Here is a 25,431-nt window from a genome sequence, read left to right on the forward strand (position 1 = left end):
TATAATTACCGGCATAGAGTACACCTTTCTCGCTCTCTTCTCGTCTAGTCGAATTGCTAGCAGCACCAACCACAACCACCACTACCATCACCGACTCAAAGCACTCTGCGACGCTTTTTACTTTTATTTTTACTTCTTTTTCTTCCTTTTCTTCTTCTTCTTCTTTTTTTTCTTCTTCTTCTTCTTTCTTTTCCTCTTTTTCTTTCTCTATTTCCTCCCCTTACCCTCCTCCTTCCTTTTCGTTTTTTCCTTCCTTTCTCATTTCTCTGCACTCGACTACTCCTCTTTCTTCACTTCCCGCATTCGTCAGTCTTAGTCCGATGGTTTTTAAAGTGACACCACCAGCAGAGTTCATTTTCCCAAAGCTTCACGAATACCCGAAACGAACGCAGTCGTTATTTCTGTTAATTTTTAAGAGCAGTCTCCCAAGAGAGAAAGAAGAGAGGAAGAGAGGAAGAGAGAGAGGAGAGAGAGAGAGAGAGAGAGAGAGAAAGAGAGAGAAAAGATTTGGACAGTAGAAAATCGCTAGACATTACTTCGAGTTCGCTACGGTAATTGTATCGACCCATCTTGTTTCCTCGCGCGTCGAATAGCGAGAGCTGCGATTTTTCTGTGTCTCCTTCTTTAGAGTTACTCGCCACTATCTGGCTACCTTTATTCGGTAGGAACAACATCCGTAAAAAAAGAAAGAAAGAAAAAAAAAGAAATGTGGACACCTCGCCAAAGCAGGCTCGCTCTACTATTTAACAATTTACGTGGGCTCATTAAATTTTCAACCACCACTTGGTGGTACAATATTTTCTACTCTTCAAATGGCATTCATTCTATATGCAAAAATTGGAAAATCTGAAATCAGAATTTCACCGATTGAAACGTTATACGATCGATATATACCTGATTATTATTTAACGTATACACTTTCTCTTTTTTTCTTTTTTCTATATCATACATGCGAAATAAATGAAACAATCGAATACAACGTCCTTGATAAATACATCTCCACATTTGATACAAAGTCTATTCTACCATGATAAATTTACTCGTCTTCATATTTAGACGACAACAAACTCGTCATAATAGCTTTTACTTATCCCTTCTACTTTGTTACAATTTTCCAAAAGGAAAGAAAATGTTTTCATCGTTGTGTACTCTCTTCAACCTTCTCCACCTTTACGGTTTTGATGGGTTGCTGACGCGAAAGATAATTCGGCTGGCTAATCTCGGTAGAAAAGCTTTTGTCGTATAAGGATAGAAAGGAAAGAACATTTGTCTCGGTTTAAGACAATTGAAAGTGCGAAACACTTACCGCTGAGCCAGGTCGCGTTGAAGCTCTTGGGAGATAACGAACCGGCGAGCCATTCTTCGAGGGAAATGCCAGGCGCGCTTGTCGTTCTTGATGCCGAGCTATCTGGACTACCGGTCAAAAGAATTGCTGCGGCTACCACCAAGGCCAATGCGACAATGGCTACCAAGCCGCCTGCCAACAGCCGACGCCAATTTGTCCGCTTGTTCTTCGTCATTAGATCCTGCAACGATAAAACACGTGCTCTGTGATAAAATGTAACATTCTTAGCAATATGTATTCGTATCTCTTTTTCTGACTTTCTTTCTTTCTATCTTTCTCTTCTTTTTTTTCTGATTTTTTTTCTTTTCTTTTTTTCTTAAATCCAGATTTTACACTTTTTTTTCATGGTGTATCTCGTGTAACGTCTCGAAATTCGAAACATCTTTTTTTTTTTATTGTTTTACCTTTTTTTTTTTTTTTTTTTTTTAATTTGATTTAGTCGATTTTAAGTAGTAAAAGTTTTTCAACGTATGCGAAATTAAATAAAAAAAATATTGCTTACAAAGATATATATATATATATATATATATATATATATATATATATATATATATATATATATATATATATATAAGTAGAAATAATATTAGACCACGATTGGACGATAGAAATCTTCTGAAAACTTTTATCTTTTAGCAAGTCTGTAATTTCGCGCATCGTAAACTTTTTCGTCTCTCTCTTTCTCTCTCTTTCTCCCCCTCTCAGTGTTTTCTCCTTTTTATTTTATCCAACTTCGTTAAAGTTGAATATATAGGGATAAGTAATTAAGAAAGGTGAAACTGGAGGAAAGTATAATGGATAAGAAAGATAAAGGACGTATAGTTTAAGAACTTGATATTACAGATTCATTAAATAATCTGCCTCTAGATAAAATTGTTTTTGGTTAAAAGATTTTTATTTATCATCATATCTTTCAATTATGATTATTTTCTATTATCCTTTTTAAAATTTCATCAATGGCAGAACAATAATTGAGTATTCAAAAAACGCGTAATTAAGAGTGAGAGCGAACGAGAGAAATAGAGAAAAAAAGAGAGAGAGAGAAAGAAAGAGAGAGAAAGAGAGAGAGAGAGAGAGAGAGAGATAGTGAGGTCAAGCTTCATTGAATTCATCGACGTTTAAGGTTAACCCAATATCATTGTCCGAAATAAAAGCTACCAATTTTCTACTAACCGGAAATATCAAGGAGAAAATCGAGATGCAATATATCTGAGCGACTTTTCAATAAAGCAAAATTCTTAGATAATAAAATAAAAGAAGAAAAGGAAGAGAAAGAGAGAGAGAGAGAGAGAGAGAGAGAGAGAGAGAGAGAGAGAGAGAGAGAGAGAGAGAGAGAGAGAGAGAGAGAGAGAGAGAGAGAGAGAGAAAGAGAAAAATAGACGTAAGAAAGAGGAAACAAAAAATAAAAGTCGGAGATCAGTCCAAATAATTTCCGACGCTCGTGAAATTGTTCTTGGAATTTAGAGATAACTGTCCTTCCAATATACTAAAGATTTTTCTTCACTCGCGCCTTTTCCGAATCGTCGAATCGTCTATCTATCCAACTATCGTCTATGATAGAATGCAGTTTCGATAAGAAATGTATGTGTATGTGTGTGTATGTCGATATATATATATATGTGTGTGTGTGTGTGTGTGTGTATAAAATGGTAGAAACCTTGGTCTCGCACGTGGCGAACAACGAATCTTATCGAGAATTGGATTTCCGAGAAAATAACAAAACCGAGATGAGGCTACTTTCGCGTGGGATCACCAATCGGCAATTTTATATTTATAAATCTTTCTTCATCGAAATGAAATTTCATCGTTTCATCGAAAAACTATCAACTTCATTCTTCCAACAAACTGCTTACAAGCGTTTCTTCTTAAACTCAAATTCAATTCGAGAATTTTGTCTGATTAAATCTAATATAAATGTTTCTGAAGGTTTGCGCTCGATGGATAATACTTTGCCGAATCAACAGAATTTTCTATTCATTCTTGTAAATTTTTCTCCTCTGGCAAAATTTTGCTTACTTTAGTCTCTTCTCTCTCTCTCTCTCTCTCCTTTTTTTTTTTTTTTTTTTTTTTTTACGTCGACGATTTAAAATGCCTGCGTAGATCTACCTACGTAAAATCTAAAATTTTTCTTTTTTCTTTTTTTCGTTAATCGATATAAATGATGAATTATGGTAACGATGATATTATTTAAATTTAATTTTCATAACATAAAAGAATTATTGGATCATGGATCGCTAGATATAATGATTCATAATCGTATTATCGTGTTAAACAAAGAACTTTTATCCTGGAAATATAAGATCGTTTCGAGATAATTGGTTAGCATAAGGGGAGAAAGAGATATATTAGAAATTTTACGGTTCGAAAACGCGAAAGAACAAGAGAACCATGAAAGGAGATATTTATTACATTCCATTAATGTTGTTTCGATTGGTTGCCGCGCTCAAGGGGTGAGTGTTAGCAAGAATATCACCGAAAAAGCAAGTTATAAATTGTTCTTGGATATTCGTTACGATCAACCTTCTACGATAAGTGGCGAACAATCATAACGATAAATAATTTTAGCGTGCACTGCCGTACTTCTATCGGTTTGCAGTGAATCGCCCGACGATATTTCAACGAGCGTCTTTAAAAGTTATCGTCCTTATCTAGCTTTTCTATATCGATTTGACAAAAATCTATAAAACGTTAATGTCTCTGATAAGAAAGATATATCGTCAACATTTTTTCAAACAAAATTTTAACATATAAACAAAAATTCATATCATAGAAAATATTTATTTTCTTTTACATTAACCATTTCTTATTATATTTTTCATTCTCTTAGATAAATCTATCTTTAGAAATTTTATTATCTTTATAATTTCATATTATATTAGAAAATACTGTTTACCTTAACAATTTCTACATACGTAAGAGGATCAATACCCGACGTTATAGATCTTCGATTTCCTAATAGCATTCTCTTATCTAATACTAATAATGATTTACAAGGAAATTTATTGAATTTACGCGCTCATCTTCGTCGATAAGTCGGATGCTGGAAAGACTCTGCGGGACCGTCGCGATGTGTACCCGATGGAACGTATTGGAGAGCAGACCATCTGATTTACGAGCTCTTCGGCCGTGTGTAAAATTTATTTATAGTCTCTCTTGCTACTTCGAGTTGTGGATTAAATCGACTTCACCGTCGTGGGAGAACTAGATTGATATTTTATATTCGAATCTGACTTTGTAATATACATACTGCCTGCCGCTGTATACTTCTTTCAAATTCCGACAGTATTTTACATTTCAAATTATTGATATCGTTCCCTTTGGATCACTTACTCCATAGATCAAAAAGAGAACAAATATTACACATATACATACTTTGATACTTATTCATTCTACGTATACCATGAATTATGATTACGACGGTGACAATTATATCTATTCGTTTTTTAAAGAAAAACATGTAAATGTTTCAATTATAATATTAATTTATTATGCAACATTTATCATAAACTAACTTTTTTTTTATAAACAATACAATCTAGTATCGTCCAATTTCACGAGAATACGTACGTTGTTTTCAATTTATGTATCAATCGCAAATAATGATATATTCTACGTTTATTCAATCAATTAACGTTTGATTATGTTAACATTTTTATTAATTTCACAAATGAAATATAATCAAATGATATTTAATTGTCATAAAAATATTTTATTTTTTCAGGACATCATTATATCCATCAATTAAATCAATTCGAATGATAGAAAAGAAAATAAAATGGTTTTACATCGTTTCTAAGTGATAATAGATATCAAATAAACCCAAAAGTTGTGTTTGCACATTGGTGGGTTATCAAAGCATATATTACGTATGTGTAAACATTGCAACATGAGTTTAGTAATATAGTAAGTTCGCGTCGTTTACGAGCGTGTATGCTTACGTTAATCCCGAAGTACTTTTAATTATTACTGTTAGTATTACTAATACAGCGAAACAGTTTTTATGAGCTTATATTATTATTTGTCTTCCTTGTTTCCGTTTAATTTGATAATAAAATGAACATAAATTAATTATTTACTTGAGAAATTAAATAAGAAATTTAATTTTCTTGTTTTTTTTTTTTTTTCTTTCGAAGTATTTATCCATCGTATCTGTTGAAAATTAATAAATGATAATCAATAAATAATTAAATAATACATTGTTGAATTTGTTCCATATAAAACATCGAAAAGAAATTCAATTTACGTTCGCAAATTAAATCGATCGAAATAAAAATTAAGCCAAATAATTTTATAATATATTTCGAAATGAATATACGAAGTATATAATTCTATTACGAGAGAATAAATATTACAAATTTATTATAACTGAAATTCTTTTTCAACTTTTTAATATATTTTTGTGCGTACCAAAAATTTGAACTCTTTGTGCATATGTTATTTCGATAGGAATAATCTCTCTCTCTCTCTCTCCCTCTCTCTCTCTCTCTCTCTCTTTCTCTATCTATCTATCTCTCTTTCTTCCTTTGTCGACTTTTCAGTGAATCTTTTAACACGATAGAACACTAATGCAATATTGGTCGTTATCATGGCGGCAAGGATAAATTTAAGAGTCAGTCGAGCTTTACAGAAGGTGTAGAATTGCATTAAGCTACAGGGAAACTATTTTTCATCCAGATTGTCGTGCAAGAAAATCGAAATAATTTATCGTTTATCGAAGCGACCAAGGTCGATACAGTTTCACCGAGCCAATCGTTCAAGTTAGATTGGATTGAACATATTTTTACTCTCTCTCTCTCTCTTTCTTTATCTCTTTCCACCAATTCCATTGCTCAACTTGTCTCTCTCTCTCTCTCTCTCTCTCTCTCTCTCTCTCTCTCTTTTTCTGTAGTAGTTGCTTTAATTTCTTTTCGATTTCTCCTATCCTATCTTCTAGTTTAACCGCTTCTCTCTCCTTCCCCTTTTCTTTCTTCTATTCCTCGTCATCGTTTCTCTTACTTTTTCTATCTATCTATCTATCTATCTATCTATCTCTTCCTTCAACTCGTCCTCATCTAAAAGTTATACGCGGAGAGGATGCAACTTTTTTATTGCGTTCGAATTGCTCATTTACTCCACGTAAAGTTAAATGAGAGTGGAGAAGTGGAACGAACCTGTGTTTTATAACTTAAAAGAGAAAGGGAAAGAGAGGGAGAGTGCAGAGGACAGATGGAGAAAGAGAGAGAGAGAGAGAGAGAGAGAGAGAGAGAGAGAGAGAGAGAGAGAGAGAGAGAGAGAGAGAGAGAGAGAGAGAGAGAGAGAGAGGACCGAGAAAAGTGTTTGAAAGACATCCACATGATTGATATATATGCTAAAAATATCGATATTTTATTAAATATATCTATTTAACTTATCGAATTATATGTTTGTACGATTTACGTTATACTAATTTATTATATTACATTTACATATTATTTATATAATAATAATATACTGTACGGGTTATAATTTCAATTAAAAAAAAAATTATTAATGGTGATCGTGAATGTATAGAAGACAGAAAGAGAGAGGAAAAGAGAGAGAGAGAGAGAGAGAGAGAGAGAGAGAGAGAGAGAGAGAGAGAGAGAGAGAGAGAGAGAGAGAGAAGATAATGACGAGGAAAATATAGTAAGCCATTTTAACGGTATAGTTTTCCCTTGAAAATAAGACTAATTTCCTGGGTCTTTTGTATGAAAACCACATATCCAGCTCCTAACTTTACCAATTTACGACTATATAACTCTTAGGTAGGTATTGCTTTATGTAGATCGATCAGGTAGTTGATATATACCCATAATAAAATACGTCACGTGATGAAACTGTTCACAAATTGTACGGAGAAAATATATTGTAACGTTCGATTGCCTTAATGTTAATAAACCCGACTGAATTAAATACGTAAGAATTATTGAAGATATATCAGAATGAAATAATACAAATTTCTAATTTATTGGGCTATTCTTTAAAGAGAAAAAAAATTTAAATGTTTCACTTTTTTTTCTTTTTCTTCTTTTTTTTTTTTTGGCAGGAGGAGAGAAAGAAAGATAGAGAGTGCGAATAAACCTCACTATACAGCGTGAGTACCATTAAAAAATAATATAAAAAATACCAGGATGGACATGAAACCGAAAAAAAAATACTCTGACGATCTAACGTAAAAATTTTAGGTAGAATTTCACCGTTGATTCGGGTCAAACTCAGGACAACCGATGTCCAAAATGTAAAAATTTAAATCTCCGATATAGAAAACTGTCTTAGTATAAAAATATATTTGAAATGCTAGTAGATAATAAATTCAAAGAAATTCCACGTTCAATAAATTACAAGTCTCATTATATTTCTACCTTCGATTTATTAATTTTTAATTAATAATAAATAAACTTGTGCGATCGTTCATTGAATTCTAAATAAAATATAGATATTCGTTACGCGATACTGACATTCTATGTTTGTTTCAGTATAGTATTCATTCATTATTTTTCAACGTAAAAGTCAAATTTATATGTACCATTGTTAAAATAAAATAAAAAATAAAAGTTCATAGTTCACACGTGAATAGAACATATACATCGTATTAAATTATAACAGAACGCGCACGATATTTTGTAAATCAAGGCAGGAGAAGAATATAAATAAAAGAAAGAAGTTTTCACGAAATTATGTATATATATATATATATGAAAAGCATGAATTCGTACATAAGTACATAAATACATATACAATGCTTTCGACTAGAAATTCTGTAGAAAACTTTGAGAATAACGTGCCGAAACATTTAAGCAGAATACGTAGGTGTTGATTTCGAAAGTTACACATGTAGGTGTGGTAAACATTGTAACTACGCGAGTAGTGAAGCATTTATGTGGTCTTCCGTTATTCCGTTTATAGCAAATGTATGCTATCAACTCTCACGTAATGAAGCAACACGAACCTATTATTTGTGTTTAGTTTCTAACAGTACCGATTGTTTGTATTCATACAAGAGTTATGAATTTCTCAATAATAGGAGATACGTATTAAATTTAAAATTGAAATTTCGCTACTCAATATGATTTGTTTCATGTTTCCGTTATACTAATTATAAATGTATCATATACGTGATGATCTCAAACAATTATCGTATCATTTTATAATCGAATAGGAAATGAAAAATCAATTTTCGTGGTATATATCGCAAATGTTATTACCCGAAATTCTACAAATAGAACAAATATCTAATTTAGAATTCGATTTTCGAAAGTAACTAATTTTCGATGAGTTTCATCGTAGAATTAAATATAGCTCGTTGTGATTAGTATATGCAGGTGGCAAGAAAGGAAAAGAAAGGAAGAGAGAGAAAGAGAGAGAGAAAACAAAAACAGGAAGCGAACGTGACCAATCATGCAACTGATTGAAATAGAATGTCGTAATCTTTTGTAATACGTTGGTCCAAGAAACGCATTGATCAATTAATTATTTTTAATGAATAAACCATCGCGAGAAAACCATTAAAATATCTACTAAAGTATTAATATAGAAATGAAAAAGCTTTCTCAATTCAATGTTCATGATATAATTGGACAAATAATCAATAACTCGATTCAAATGCGAAATATTTCTTGCCGTCAAACAAAACGAGAGAGATTCTCGTGCAATACGATAAATTTTTTCGAAGGAAAGTATCCGTGTGAATAAAAAAAGGAATAATAAGCGAATTAATAAAATTAATAAAAAGGAAAGAAGATAGAAAGAAGGAAAGAAATGAATCGCATTAAAAATTCAATAATGAAAATTAACTATTTCATTCATAATGTCACAGTTACAAAAGATTGTTCCTTATATAATAACGTTACAAAATAATCATGATTTTATTATTTTACGAATACATTTATGAAATATCGGAAGGCTTGAATTAACTCGCACGAATATTCATGCTTCAACGTATTATCCATACATGAATAGTATAGTTACTAATGAGCTTATTGCGTGTACATATCAGAGAAAGGAGAGAAACAAAAGAATAAAAACAAAGAGAGAGAGAGAGAGAGAGAGAGAGAGAGAGAGAGAGAGAAAGAGAGGAAATTTACTATGATTTTCCAGAATACCACAGAATACTGAATTTACCCAAAGAGGGAAGCGAAGTACGTGGCCGAAAATTCGCCTACTAAAAAATTCCACGTACATGTTAACTATAGTGAACTACAACGAAAATGCATTTACGAGTACCTTGTTTGACTCTGCGGTCAATGTGTCTTTTTGTCTCTACGTGTGAAAGAGAAAGGCGAAGGTTAATCTAAGTTCAAATCCACTTTGGCATTGTCATTTAACTAGTTTCATGACACCTCATAAACTTAATACGATAAAATTTTTCTTTACTAAACAATCATTATTAAAAGATATATATATATATACACACACACACACACATACATATTGGTATATACAAAATCAAAGATATTGAGTAATATTAATTTTTAATACGATTACGATTATCATTGAAAAAAAAATATATATATATATATTATATATATATGTATAAAGTCAAAGATATTGAGTAATATCAATTTTTAATTAAATTACAATAAAAAAGTAATTGTAATTTCAATTCATTTCTTTTTTCTTGTTCACTTCTACTTTATCGTTTTTGAAACTAAACAACACAGTTCTCTACTCTTTTATACAAAGTCCATATTAGTTTAATCCGATTTTAATAGAAATACAATTTAAAATAAATCAATCGCGATTATGAAACTTGATGGATTTCCGATCGGTTTATTTTAAAGTAAAAAATTAGAATGAAATAATAATAAAATAAATGCTTGAATGACACGAGTCAAAAAGATGAAACCATAAGTACGATCATCGTTACGGCTCGCGACGACATTAACTTATCATCGACGACGCGAACGTATAATCTAGGATAATTAGACTGCTATTAACCGCACGTTAGCCCACGGCTTTCCACTCTCCTGGTAATTTGCGCCGGGGATATCATCCAACGAAAGTTTTCCGCCTGTTAATCCAACGGGATTTTACTGTTTTGACCGGCGGCAGCTCTGATAACCCATCCCGAAGCGACCTTATTCGATGGTCTCCTACCTTGCTTCCACGGTCACGAGAAACACGCAGGAATGAGTTCAACCCAAAGTGGATGAAAGTTGTAAACCGCGCTTCGCTTAACATCTGAAAATTTGTCATCCCTTTTAGCTCCTAATTCTTTCGTAACTTAATGCACCGATTATTTTTATTTCTTCAAAATATTGAGCTAAAATTATTGCACCGTAAATAATTCATAAATAGGATCTTACCAAATGCTTTTAAATAAGTTCGTTATTTGTTAGACGGATTACTCGTAATATTATTTCTATACGATTTTATTACTGTCTGGTGCAAGTTTGTTAGAAAAAAAAAAAAGAAAAAAGAAATTCTCTGTCTTCTCGTTCGAGAAAAAAGAAAAACGAAATAAAGAATTATAATTATTAAGTGGATTTTGAATTAATAGAAAATGTTTTCTCGCGAATTTTTCACACTTGTCATGCAAATATCTCATTCCTTCCTATTTTCTCAATCCGATGAATGTACTCGGCTTATGTATCTCTTTCATTCGAGCGTAGAAACCTTGACGTTTACTACAACGAAAACTGACGGACTGGGATAACCGACTTCTCGGTCAATATACATGGTGTACGGCATAATTCCACTACACGCTGTACAATAACTGTCTCGTGTTGGGGCCAAGCGAATTGTTGGCAGAAACTTAATATAAGCACACCGTCGTGGATTATAATGTATATAATGTTGGTATGTAAGCTGCTTGCGTATCTACAGAATACGAGAAGAAGAAAGAGAAGGGGAAATGGGAAAGATAGAGGTAAATAGATAAATAGAACGGAGAAAGAGAAATGACAGTTTTAATACAGCTCTCATTTCTATCGTTTCATTCTATTTTACATAATTTTTGTTTGTTACACGATATTAAAAAAAAAAAAAAGAAAGAAAGAAAGAAAGAAAATCTAAAGAAAACCAAGGATAAGAAAAGAAAATCAGATACAATATTTTTATATCGGATAGAATGATTTAAACAAATCTATTTATTTCGTAGAACCCTGTACAAATAATGGATTTATTATTCAATCTCAAAATTGCATATGTAAGTATCCATATAATTACGAATCTACTTGTCACATCTAAGAGATAATAATATAATTTCTGTTTTATTATTTCTTCAAGCTAAATAATTCTAAAAGGGACTGTTGGCAACGTTAATATATAATTATAGTGCAGAGTTTTTAAACGAACCACCTTACGTTTTATCCGTATAAATCCTCTATTTCTCTCTCTCTCTCTCTCTCTCTCTCTCTCTTTTTCTAACCATCTATCTATCTATCTCTCTATCTCTTTATCTTTTACTCCAGTACTCTACGCCCGCGGCATTTTTGGATCTCAAAGTAGAAATGCACGGAGCGTAGCTTGCAAATAAGGTTTGCATACTTTGCGGGATGACTTGCAGCAAGGAAAATAATTCAGTGTCCTTGACAGACCGCTAAAATCCGGTAACGAAATACAAGAGATGCATTGGTGAGAGTATTCTACAGAAAGAGAAAGAGAGAAACAGAAAGGTGGGAGAGAGGGTGAGAGAAAGAGAGAGAGAGAGAAAGAGAGAGAGAGAGAGAGAGAGAGAGAGAGAGAAGGATGTTAGTAGAAAGGGAAGGAGAGTAGTAAGCGCATTGTCCGCCACAGAGATTTACAATGCGTATTTTCCTATGCGTGTATGTGCTAGCGTGTCGACTTAAATGTTTTACCGTATCGCTGCACTATGCCGTGTAGAAATTGATTACATCTTAAAGTGTTGCGATTCTCCAATTTCTTTGTCTCTCTTATTAGAGAAGTATTTGTTCGTTTTACTCTTACAACCTATAAGTCAATCTACAAGTAGATGAAATTTGCATTTATAAATATATATTTATGTATGTACGCTATATTCCGTATATTCGAGGTATATATAATACATACATATATGTGTATATGAAATTGTTATTCGTTCATTGAAATTGTTATTAGATAAAAAAGATCACAAAATCTGGATGCAGAAAGAAAAATAGAAAGAGAGAGAAAAGATCTGAAAAAGTTTTTAACAAATCCAAAGTTGAGCATTGAACTTTTATACGAATTATCATGAAAAGTTTAACGCATATTTTAATTCTATTAACCGATCGAAGAAAAAAAAACTTGATTTATATTTGATGATAGAAATTAATTGAAAAGTTTGAAATAACTCTTTAATAGATACATTCAATAGCAATTAATTCATTAACGATATCAATCAAAAGTTCGAAGGATCCTTTGTAAAATGCATACGAAAAGAAAGTGCATACGTTAATACGATCAAAACGATCGACAAGATCCTCCCGATGGAGATCCTTTCGTAGTGAGAAACAGTAGAACGACTCGACGACATTTCCGACATCTGAGCAATGTAATTTCAGGAATCGCATTGAAATAACGGAGGAGAAATTCCTGAAAAGGGCGCTGCGCGTAAGGCACGAGAAGGGAGAATAGAAATGGAAGGATAGGCTTGTAGGTGGTAGACGATAGAAGGTGTAGGAGTAAACGAGAGGGAAATAGAGAAGGAAAAAACTCATCCGTAGTCTGGGACTGATCCGAACGAATCACGGATGAACCAATGGCACGATGCCTTTTCGAATGCAACCCCATTTCCTGTGTCGCGAATTGAACGGGCAGAATTGGGTCGATGGCACAAAGAGACGAAAGAAAGACACACTTTTCTCTCCTATCCTATCCTCTCCTCTTTTCTTCTTTTTTCTTCTCTTCTCTCACACTTTATCTCTCTCTCTCTCTCTCTCTCTCTCTCTACTGTACTCTTCCCACTTACTTTGAGTTTCAATACGTATGATCGATCAAACATCGTCGTATCTTGCAAATGCTTCTTTCCCTCCCTTTTCTTTCTGTCTGTCTGTCTCGCTCTCTCTCTCTCTCTCTTTCTTTCTTTCTCTTTCTCGTACGGTACTTATACATCTTCCTTGCTACTGCCTGCGTTCGACCTCGATCGCCAAGTTTCTTCAACTTTTAACCATAGCGAAAGAGATACTTTTTATTCCCGTCGAATGGAAAACTTCTCTACGCTTCCATGATAAATTCTTCGAGACTTATTGTCCATTCAGTGTGTATTTTCCTCCTCTTTCTTTCGTTTCTTCCGTTAAACTCTTTCCTTCGTTCAGTTATATAATATCTACTTGCTTCTCATTCGACTGTAGACTGTAAGTTAGGAGAAAGAAATACAATGTTTCTTCTAATCGTCTTATTGGAACGTTTGGATCGTTAATGAGAATTCTTTATGCAGAGACACAATCATCGTTATTACCTTCATTGACAAAAGAACCAACTAATTGAGATTTTACGAAAGATTGAAAATCGTTGGTGTAGTTATTATCTCAACCTATTTGCACAGTATCTATTTATGTATAGGAATAAAAAAAAAAGTGTATTAGATACACAAATACACGTATATCGATAGACACATTTATCGAATACATACGTACGACTCTCCTGTACAAAACGTAGAACAAAATTCCATTGAATTTTGGGATACGTCCAAATTAGTTTTCTCGTATTTAGCGAAATACTCTTCGATACACGAAGAAACTCCGTGGCTTTGCACTTACATTCGATGTGTATATTTCGATGGCTTACACGCATACGCATATATACGTGTATGTTATACCAGAGGAAAATTTTGCAACGGTGCCGCAATAACGCCGGAAAATAAATGATGATCCTGGTATACATATCTATCACTTTCCTCTCGTCTCTTCCATTTACCCCAAATATTTTCCCTTACGAGTGAAGCGCACGAAATATTCAACAGCTACCAATGCATACATTACTTCGTAAATGCCTGTTTCCTGCAACTATGAGAAAGCCCCTCAACGAGTTTCGGATTATCGTTGACGAACATACCAGTTTGTGTTTCTTCTCGAGAAAAGATAATACCAAAACTACCGATCATTAATCTCGTTAACTATATCTATATCATTATGTACGTAATTTGGATTATCGCATTTTAACGTTTTATATACAATTTTCTCGATTGATCAACATTCCGTACGAAAGTATTTTTTTGTTTCTTTCTTTCCCTTTTTTCTTCTTCTTTTCTAACTCTTATAAAAATCATTTAAGGCAAAAAAAGAAAATCATCTAGCTACTTCGAACTTAATTGAAACATAAAACATTTCTATTATTTTAAACGCATTCGCAATTTCATCGTTCGTTAATATATTTCTAATGCTCGATATATATTCCTTCCAATCAATTTATAATACGATATTCATTTTTTTTATTAGAAGAATCATGAAGAGTAATATCGATTGTCCTTTAAACGTCCTTATTCTCGAGGATCCGTATGTAGATGTTGTAATTCGTAGAATCGACACTAACAAACATGGGGTATCGGATGAGAAAGACAGAAACAGAGGAGGAGACGGGGTGAGAGAGGAAGAGAGAGAATGTCTACTTGTTTACTGGTAAACAGTCAGACTTCGGTTTACCTTAACGCATCGCACAAATCCTTATTAAAGCGACAGTCGGCTAATTGCGCGGCTATTCTACCATGGAGATAGAGAGGATGCTATACATGGTGCAAAATACACTGAAACCAGTATCGAGAGGTTTAGTTACGAACCACGATAACGGATGTCTCACGGAGAGAGAGAGAGAGAGAGAGAGAGAGAGAAAGAGAGAGAGAGAACCGTTTAACGAAGACACATTTATTAATCTTGTTCTCTCACACTTTTATACGTATTCTTATTGCTTTACTTTCATCCTCTTTTTCTTTTTCTTTTTCTAATAATTTCTATTATTTATAATTTTCTAATGACTCGCAATGAAAGTAGCTTTTCTTTTTCTTTCCTTTTTCTTTCTCTCGTTTCCTTTTTGTTTTTTTTTTTTTTTTTATTATAAGCAATAAACAACTATTAATCGTTTGGAACGTTTAATGAGTAAAATGTAAATAAATACGTATGCATATATATTAAATAAAGTAAAGTATTTCAGGTCGATAATTTTGTGGATGAAAAAAGGAAGAAAAAGGATCTTTTTACGGTACATACGTATGGTCAGAGAACTCGATATATAATAACTATTAAGTACACACAGAAGAAGAGAGAAAAAATTTTTATCTAAATATTCTCCATTTAACGTATACATGCAGATCTCTCTCTCTCTCTCTCTCTCTCTCTCTCTCTCTCTCTCTCTCTCTCACTCTCTCTCTATCTCTCTCTGTCTCTGTCTCTCTCTTCCTTTCTCTCTCTCTTTCCTTTTCCCTCTTTTTTGAATATAAACTTTGTCAGTATTTTAAAAGCCTTGCTATCGCAAATAACACTCCTCAGCGAAAATTGATTTATAGAGAAAAACGAAGGTATAAGGCAGAAAAAGGAAAAGAAAGAGAACCAGAGAGAGACAGAGAGAGACAGAGAGAGAGAGAGAGAGAGAGAGAGAGAGAGAGAGAGAGAGAGAGAAATAAAAAGCTTTAGCCTTTGTGTTAAAAAAAGAAAAGAACAAAAAGTCAAAAAGAAAGAAAAAGATCAAAAATAGGACAGATATATGTGTAAGTGGCCTATAAAAATGCAGAAACGGGAATACAGGGTTGATCTCAACGTGATAAAATGAAAACCCATATACGTGGCGATGCACTTACACATGAAAAGAAATACAGAAGAATATCATCATCGGTCGTCTTTTATCGCATAAAACGGTTTTTGTGAAGGCACCCGCGCATACACGGAATATTAGATTAAAACCTTCATATTGCGAACTTTAACATAGAAGGTCGGAATATTCACAAGGTCAATGAGACAAAGCGTCGCGACGTCTCCTTATAAATATCGACAATGACAAGGATATTGGAACGTTCTCTCTCTCTCTCTCTCTCTCTCTCTCTCTCTCTCTCTCTCTCTCTCTCTCTCTCTCTCTCTCTCTCTCTCTCTCTATCTATCTATCTATTTATCTATCTCTCTCTTTTATTCTTTTCTTTTGTATTTTTGTAGAGAAAGAAGAAAAAAGAGAAAAAATAAGAAAAAGAAAACAGGATGGAGTAACAAGGATATTACTTATTATTCGATACATCGTGGATGGGCGTAAACGAAAATAAGCACGATCGTAGCTATTTCTATGCAGATATTTTATGGATGAATAGCACGTCGATCGTTTTGCCTTAAAATTTGTTTTCAAAGCCTTTATATAGAGTATAGTTTTCACAGCTTTTTTTACTTTTTTTCCTGTTTCTTTTTTCCTTTTTTTTTCTTCGTTGCTTTTTTTTTAGTCCTGTCTTTCGAAAGAGATCACTGAAATTTTATAAACGCGGTAATGATACTACGAGCTCGTATATTCACTTTTTGAACGTCGTACTACGAATATTTATGATGATATTTATAAAAATTCGGTTTAGCAAATGATGATTTTGAACAAACGTAAGGATGGTTTTTCTTTTTTTCTTGTAGAGAAATGCTTTAAATTCGCTAATTTATATATCGATTATTTATTTTATAAGCGTGAAATAATTTCTTGGAAATCGGATTGAATCGAATTGGATTCCGAAATTGAATTTAGTTGATCACGTCGTTTCGAGGAACGTTTATTACGATACCGAATTCATTTTTACTCGAAGCGACTTCGTTTGAACGTTCTTCGACGTTTCTTTTTTCTCTCGTTCTTCTTTTAATTTTCTTTTTCTCTTTCTTTTTCTTTCCTTTGCACAGAATGGTCCGACGTTAGACGCAACTTACATTGCTTTCGCGATTAACGTTCCACCTTAATTCATTGCCTCTTTGCATCTACTGATCCAATATTCCGACGCGCCTGGGATAAAAGAATTTCCTTTTGTAATAAGTTGAACAAACCTCCTTCTTCAGAAAGGACCAACGTCTATCTCGATCGATGAGTTCGTTCCAAACTCGATGAAATATGGTGGAATAATTTATGTCGGCCTGTTCGACGTCTACGAACATTTTCACGTTTTCATTATCGATTCTTTCTTTTCATCTTTAGATAAGCGAAGAAACGAAAGCTCGATATTTTATCGAGAAGAAAAGACTCTTAGAACGCTCTCTATCATTTTCATCGTCATTTTCGATAATTAGAAAATCTCACAAAGGTCCCAAGAAAGAACAAATATTAGAAAATTAAAAAGAAGAGAAAGAAAAAAGGAAGATGGAAATAGAAAAAGAAAAATGTCTTATATTTCGTTTACTATCGCAAAAATACGTAGGGAGAACTTCATAACGAAACATTTTTTGATATCTCATGCACTATGTGCTTGCTGAATTCCTTCGAAAATAGGAATATCGAGTTCGCTGTGGAAAACGATTTCGCTCTTTCAAATCGTTCCGGTGTATGCGACGTTCTCTCGCAAAACGATTTCTTATTTCTTTCCTTCCTTTGTGTCGAAGAAAGCGGATCAAAATCGGAGACGTTTTTATTAGACCTAGGAAAATTGATCAAAAATCGAGAGATTTGTTCCTTCACTTCTTCCACCTTTTCCTTTTCCTCTTTCTCCTCCTCTTTTGTAAATGTCGGATGCTTTGTAAAAAAAAAAAAATAATAATAATAAAATAAATGAATTCTACGATGATGGACCAACGAAGACACTCGTATTATCGATGGATTTTAATAAAAAGAAAAGATGTTAATACATGATAAAAAATGTGAAAGAGAAAACATCGAATTTTCTGATAACGAAGAAAAAATAATTTTCTTGAAAATTCATCGACGAATTAAGAGTAGAAAAGCTAAAAGAAAATGGATAAATGATTGTTGTCGAGCAGAAGAAAAACCTCGAAATCTGATTAAGATTGCCTTTGCCCTCTACTCTTAGTCTCTATAGACTACTCACTTTTCACAGAAGGAGTCTTTCGAAGTAATCTTTTCTAAAGTTGTGAACGTTGACCCGTTTTGATCATTTTATCTTCGAATCAACCGAGAACGCGTTCGTTCTCTTTTCTTCGCCACTTTTCTTCGACTTTCGTATCAACCTGCACGAGTTTAAAATGATGAAAGAAACGAAACGACGCGATCATTTGTTATTGGTTGACCATTAAAAAGTAAAGATTAATTTATAATTTTATAATATGTGAATTTTTAAGAAGTAGAAAGGAAATAAAAAAGAATTATGCTATTATATCTCATAGTACGATAATTTATATCAAATATATATACACACACACACACACACATATATATATATATAATTACATCAAAGTATGAGATACAATACGATAACGGAAATGTGTCAAAAATATCTATCGTCGGTATCATTGTTCTCTTCCGTAATTCTTTTTCTTTCTCTTTCTTTTTTCTTGTTTTTACTTCTCTTCCTTCTTTTTCTCTTCTTCCTTTTCTTTCTCTTTTGTTTCATTTTAGTTCGAAGTACGTTGTTAAAGCGAGAAAAATGTATATAACGAATGAAAAACTCTCACACCGTAACGTCGACCTCGATAGAGAGAAAAGCGAACTTTCGTTTTTTTTTTATCCTTTTTTTTGTTTCCTTTTTTTTTCGCGTGTGTATGTGCGGACACGTAACTCATCAAACGCGTCGCTTTTCATTCGCGTTTTCACGGACGGACGGAAACGCGACAAATGAAGATATTTTGCATGGAACATTTGTAGCGAAAAGTGCGTGCGCATCAACTCCGTTCGTTCGCTTTTCGCATTACACGTTGACTTCTTTTTTTATTATGGAAAATTACGAGGGATGTTTGTCGAATCGTTTCTCTTTAATACGAAGAGGGTGGATAAAATCACACCCTCGACGAATTTCAAGAAGAAACAATTCCATTCGTAAAGTGTATCGTAAATAGAATCATAAAATAGTATCTTAAGCATAGTACGTCATAAATCATGTATCATCGTCATCGTCATCATTCTCGAAACAAAACTAGAGAGAGAGAGAGAGAGAGAGAGAGAGAGAGAGAGAGAGAGACGAATTGCAAAAGATATCGTAAATCCTATGAACGTGGACAAACAAGATCGTAAGAGATCGGAGCTTTTTGTATTTATATTTGTATTTTTATTTTTCCAGGACGTTTCGGCGCCACGTTTTCCGCTAGTGAAACAAGCATTTTTTCCTCCCCTCTTTTTATTCGTGACTTATAAGGGAAAAACGCAGCGGACATAAAAAATAAAAGAAAAAGAAAAATTTCAATAACACGTTTTGTCGCTAGTACTTACCTACCGCATAAAAATATGGGATTCGCACGTTCCCATTATTTTTCTCTTTTGTTATTGTTGTCTCTCTGGTAATAATGAATTTCTTTTACAAGGAAAACGTATCTCGTTATTAAATAAAATTATTTATCATTTCATATAAAACGTATATATATATATATATATATATATATATATACATACATACATATTTAATAAATATATATATATATTTTTTTATACATACATATTTAATATATATATTTATATATTTGTATACTACATATTTAATAATATATATATATATATATATGTGTGTGTATATATATGTGATATGTATGTATATATGGTACATTAAATACTAGGTAAATTAATATCATTGAAAACCATCGTCTACTCCACGTTGCCGGACAATGTGTATCCACCCAATGGCAGCGATATATTCGACCGTAGTTACTTCGCTCGTTTCTCGAGTAAAGGGATAAACTTGCTGTAAAATTTATAAGTGCCATTGCATAGAAACGTGATTCCGCATAATCCTGAGGTTTACTTCGAAGATGACTTGTGCTTGCTCGGAAGAGAGGGTCAAATCGAATTTTATCTTACGCAATATAACGTTCCTTCGTTCGTCCTTTTATATTATTAACTTTACTATCTATGAACAATCGATCCTTGTATATTATAAAAAAATTTCATAAAAAAATTAATTACTCGATTCTTCGGAAGGCTCATCGCACGTCAAAAAAAAAAAAAAAAAAAGAAAGAAAGAAAGAAAAACGAAAGGGAAAAGAAAAGAAAAATACCACAACTCGTATTATCTGAGACGAGAAAAGAAAAATTCTCAGGTCAAACGTTATCTTGAAGGAACACCACTATTCCAAAATGCAATTCCATTTAAACTACATTTCCATTTCGGATGTACGCTCTATCGAATTTGCTTTGTCTTCGAATTGGTTCAATCACTATGTTCACATTCCAGAAACATCTTCTCCCATTGTCCCTGACGGCACTTTGCCCTAAAAATCACGTTGTTTTCCATTTTCCGACAGACCGATCGAACTAGTTGAAGATCGAATCGTACTTAAAAGAAAACCAGTTCAATAATGATAAGAATATAATGTCACTCGAAATAAGACTTCGATTTTAACCTGAAAGAAGAATAATTGTCGAAGAAAATAACAACAACAAAAATAATAATGATAATAATAATAATAATAGTAATAATAATTTTATTTATTAATTTGTGAAGTAACACGATACTTAACAAATTGAATCAATGAAGTTCCAAAATTAATGGCAACTTTTTACGCAAGTGTTCGATCGATATTACTTGTTCATTGTTTTTAAACTCGAGGAGATCACGCGATCGAATAGAAATAAGATGGATTAGTTTCCATCATGCGAACGCTAAAAGAGCTATCTGAAACACGATGGGATAGCTAAAAATTTTACATGCACAATGCGCTCGAAGATAGAAGGAACCGATTCGAGTGTTATCGATAAAAAGTAGAGATAAGAGAAAATGTTACAAGAAGAAGTTATCACACTCTTTTTTTGTACGTTCCTTCTCTCGTAGTTATTCTCACTTTTACTCTATATAAACCCTGAAAGCAAAGATTCGAAATCGTCGGAAACGTGAAAATTAATGAACAAAAAAGACACGTACGCGACCGCATTCTGAATGTTCTGGTTGGTTTCAGTCGCGCCGAAGTGGCATAACCCATTTTGGTGTGCGGTAATGGAATCATTTCCGTCCCAATAAATTACCCAGCAACGAACTAAACTCGCTCTATTCGACCTCTAACCATACACCTATATATATACATATATATATATATATATATATATATATATATATATATACATATATACACACACCATTCTAACCAAGCTCTTCGAATTTCTACATTTCTATCTTGCATCCCTTTTTCTTTAGATTTAGAAAATATGAACGTAACAAGATTAGAAAATATTTAACATTTGAAAATGTTGCATATCAAATATAACAAAACTCGTGTATCGTAAATTAAGAAAGGAAAAAGAAGCAGAAAATAAAAAAAAAAGTATAATTATAAAAAAAAAGTAAAAAAATTTCACGAACAACGATTCGAAGATTAATTAAGAGATAATATTTCTTATTATATCTTTTTATAGATCATCATCATCATCATCATCATCATCATCATCATCATCATCATCATCATCAGTATTATTATTATTTTCTAAAGAAATAAAACGAATAATATAAAATTTGATAATATATCTTTTGCATCATATGAACGATCGAATCACAAATGAAGATATAACAATATACATTAGAATTTGAAGGAAAATGAAGACTCGACGGATTCAAAGGATGAGAACAATTCGAGCGACGCTGGAAACCTGAAATTCTTGTAGAGCTCTCTCGTGTCGCCACGCGTTGCTTCACGCCTTCCCTTTAACTGCTTAAGCGTCAAAGACGATGCAAAGCTTGCTCCTATATACACAGAAATATACATAGAAACGTACACACACACACACACACACAGACACATACTCATCGATGAAATGTCCCGTACGAAGAAACAGAAAATGATAAAAGACCAAGCTGAAAACGAAGCGATCCATCGCAACGATCAAACTCGAATTTTCTCTCTCTTTTTCTTTTTCTCTTTAATTTCTCGTCGCGACGTTAATCGAAGAACAAATTCGTTTCTTCTAATTTGCATTCGTTCTGCATAATTTTCACATTGTCAGACTACAAGATACTGGAAAGGCTTGCTTGCGGCTGCGCCTAATATCGATTTAATTAAACTACTCTCCGCTTCATCCGCCTTCGCCCTCTTTTTTATTACTTCTTCCTTCGATATTTTTCTCTTTCTGTATCTCTTTTCTTTTCTTTTTCTCTTTCTCGATCAGTGTCCACTTATTCTTGTACCTTTCTTCTTAAAATTTTCTTATAACTCATTTATTAATTCCAACTTCGTTGTTACCGTCATTTATCAAACGAAACGTTAGCATTGATACGGACGGTATAATATTCTTAATGGATTATTAAATCGTTGATAATTAATAATTACTCATTAATATGATCGTGTATAATTTAACAATATCTGAAATTTAAGGAAATAATTTTTTTTTTAATTTTTCTGATTCATGATCGTTGGTTAGAGTTGTTGTTCTTCTTTTTCTTTTCTTTTTTACCTAATTATATTAATTGCGTTACAATAAATTATTAATAACTTTCAATAATTAATAATTTAATATAACGTGGTATTATTAATTTTCGTTAAATTATTAATAATTTAATATAATTGTTAATAATAATTATTAATTACGTTTATTAAAATTCAACAATGATACAAAGTACTACACGTACTGTCGTTTATGAACAAATTATCTACAGGTGATCATAGTAAGTTTTTCCTCGTCCTCGTTTTCACGACAGTTTCAACACTCAACCCCCTTAAGGAAGGAAACCCCGTTGCCTTCCGTGTGATTTAATTTTCTCCCTCGAAAATTTAATCGGGAAGGTACGGCCGATACAACGACTTAAGCTCGTTACTCGAACGTTTATCGTTCCCCGGCGGCAATGTCTCGTGCGTTTTAAATATTTCTTTTCTTTAACGAAAGAGAGAAAGAGAAAAAGAAACAGAAAAACAGAGAGAGAGAGAGAGAGAGAGAGAGAGAGAGAGAGAGAGAGAGAGAGAGAGAGAGAGAAAACGAAAGAAAGAAAGAAAGAAAGAAAGAAAGAATTACGATCGAACATCGAGAAGGTTCTTGCGTGTTCAACTCTCAAAAGAAAAACGAAAAAAGGAAGGAAGGAAGATATTTGTCCCCTCGATAAAAATCTCTACCGAAATCTCGAACGTATTTATCGATCGACTTTTATTTCAACGTGAGAAGTACCCTTTTAAAGAACGTAAAAACAAAATGTTGAAAGATAACAACCCTACTGTAGATCTCTTTTATCGTTCAAACTTTCAACGTTTATCGATATTTCTACGATCTTCCTATAAGATAAAAAATAAAGGGTCAAGATAACTACATAGAAATGTTTTGAACTCTTTCTCTCTCTCTCTCTCTCTCTCTCTCTCTATCTTTTTCTCTTTCTGAAATTGGTACATCGCGATCGAGTGGAATCAAAGTTCTCGTTTATAATCACGAAGAGCTCGTATTATGTATGTATGTAAATAGGTAAGTCGCTTTCAAGCGTATGCGATAGTGGAATCCATTTGAATTCATTGAAGGGTTAGGAGAGTACCGTATCAAGGGTAATACGTTCAACGTCGGATCTTCCAAGTGAAACCGATATTCGACACTGATATCGCAAATCCTTTCTATCACGATTATCACGGTTCGATGAAGCATATATCATAGAGAGATTTTTCCTGCTTGACTTTATCTTTTCCTAGTTTCTTCGATAGTTCATAATAACGAGCAAAGATCTTGCAGAATTTTATTGTTCTTCTTATTTCTTTTCTTTCTTTATTCTTTTCTTTTCCTTTCTCATGATCGATGATAAACGAATCATAAAGAAAATCTTATCTAAACTGTAAATTTTTCTTTCTTTTTTCTATTATTAATCGATGTTACACGATGAAAAATATACACGAAATCGATCGAGTCATAATTTTGTATCGCGTTTTAAATGAATTTTTATTCAAGTTGTTATATATGTTTTCTTTTCTTTTGTTTTCTTTCTTTATTTCTTTTTTCGTTTATCTCATCTCACCTTTCGATTGAATTATTACTTTCCGAATTTACAAGTTCGAGCGCCTTGCCTTTTTATCATCACGTTTACATCCTACATTATACATTCATTCCCTCCGTACACGCACGTACGCATACATTACCATCCTTTGTTACGCGTGTTACAAAGTAGAAAAAAAAAAAAAAGACAGGAAAAAAAGAAAGAGGAAAAAAGAGGAGAGCACTTTTTTATATTCAAATGTGTACCTTCCTGCGGCATCGTTAACAAAGACGGAACGTGGAATGCCGTGACGATATCTCGAAAATCGAGTACGATATATATATACGCGGCTTTGCGATCGATATTTATATCTCTTAGCCGTATAAAAATACAAAAAAGTTAAATAATCATATACGATTAGAAATATTCATGATTCTCTTTTCATAATTCATTATCGTTTATTTTATAAAAAATGTCCATATTTATTTTTAATTTCTTTTTTACATTTAATATTAATATTATTTATAATATAATATTAATACTTACATTAATATTATTGAAAATATTACTTTTAATATTTGATATTTTTAATATTATCGATCATTTTCTATTTTCTACGAGAGTATTTCATTTTCGAGACCTTTCAATATTTTCGTTAAACGAATTTAAACATAATAGTATTATTTGATAGTTTGCATATTCATTATATGTAAAAAAAAGAAAAAAAAAGAAAAAAATTTACTTTTTTATCTAATATAAAATACATGAAGAAGATCGATTGTTCGGTTGGGTATAAAGAATGTTAAAAGAAATATAGTAAAAAGGAAGAATTGTAAAATATATAAGCCCTTCTCTTTCTCTCTCTCTTTCTCCATTCTCACCGATAATAAATATTTTATTCGTACATCGATCATTCTCCGACAGTCATACAAATGTACGATACTTGTATATTTCATATGTTGACAAATGTGAAACGCATCAGTGTGGATAGTAGATGTCTTAAGAATACCAGATGCACAATGCATATCTTTTCTATATTCCTGATACAACAAAAAACCTTTCGAGAACGAATAACAAGACTATTATTTGTAGGAGCTCTTAAACAAACGAAAAGTTTCGAAGCTCTTATCGATTTTAACAACGAATAGTATCTCGGAAATTCTATATTTTAGATATAGAATCGTTCTTTCGAGAGCAACAT

At 32.6% G+C, this 25,431-nt stretch overlaps 1 protein-coding gene across 13 annotated transcripts in view; it reads right to left on the reverse strand.

Moving 5' to 3' along the window:
* Positions 1-25,431, reverse strand: part of LOC122631168 (venom dipeptidyl peptidase 4) — a 274,219-nt gene that overhangs the window by 77,413 nt on the left and 171,375 nt on the right. For all 13 annotated transcript variants that reach the window (XM_043816493.1, XM_043816499.1, XM_043816500.1 and 10 more), the window contains one exon: positions 1,307-1,526. In XM_043816493.1, coding sequence (XP_043672428.1) covers positions 1,307-1,526 — 220 coding nt within the window. The remainder of the gene's footprint in view (positions 1-1,306; positions 1,527-25,431) is intronic.

The sequence above is a fragment of the Vespula pensylvanica genome, chromosome 8, assembly GCF_014466175.1.
Source record: "Vespula pensylvanica isolate Volc-1 chromosome 8, ASM1446617v1, whole genome shotgun sequence".
Taxonomy (NCBI): domain Eukaryota; kingdom Metazoa; phylum Arthropoda; class Insecta; order Hymenoptera; family Vespidae; genus Vespula; species Vespula pensylvanica.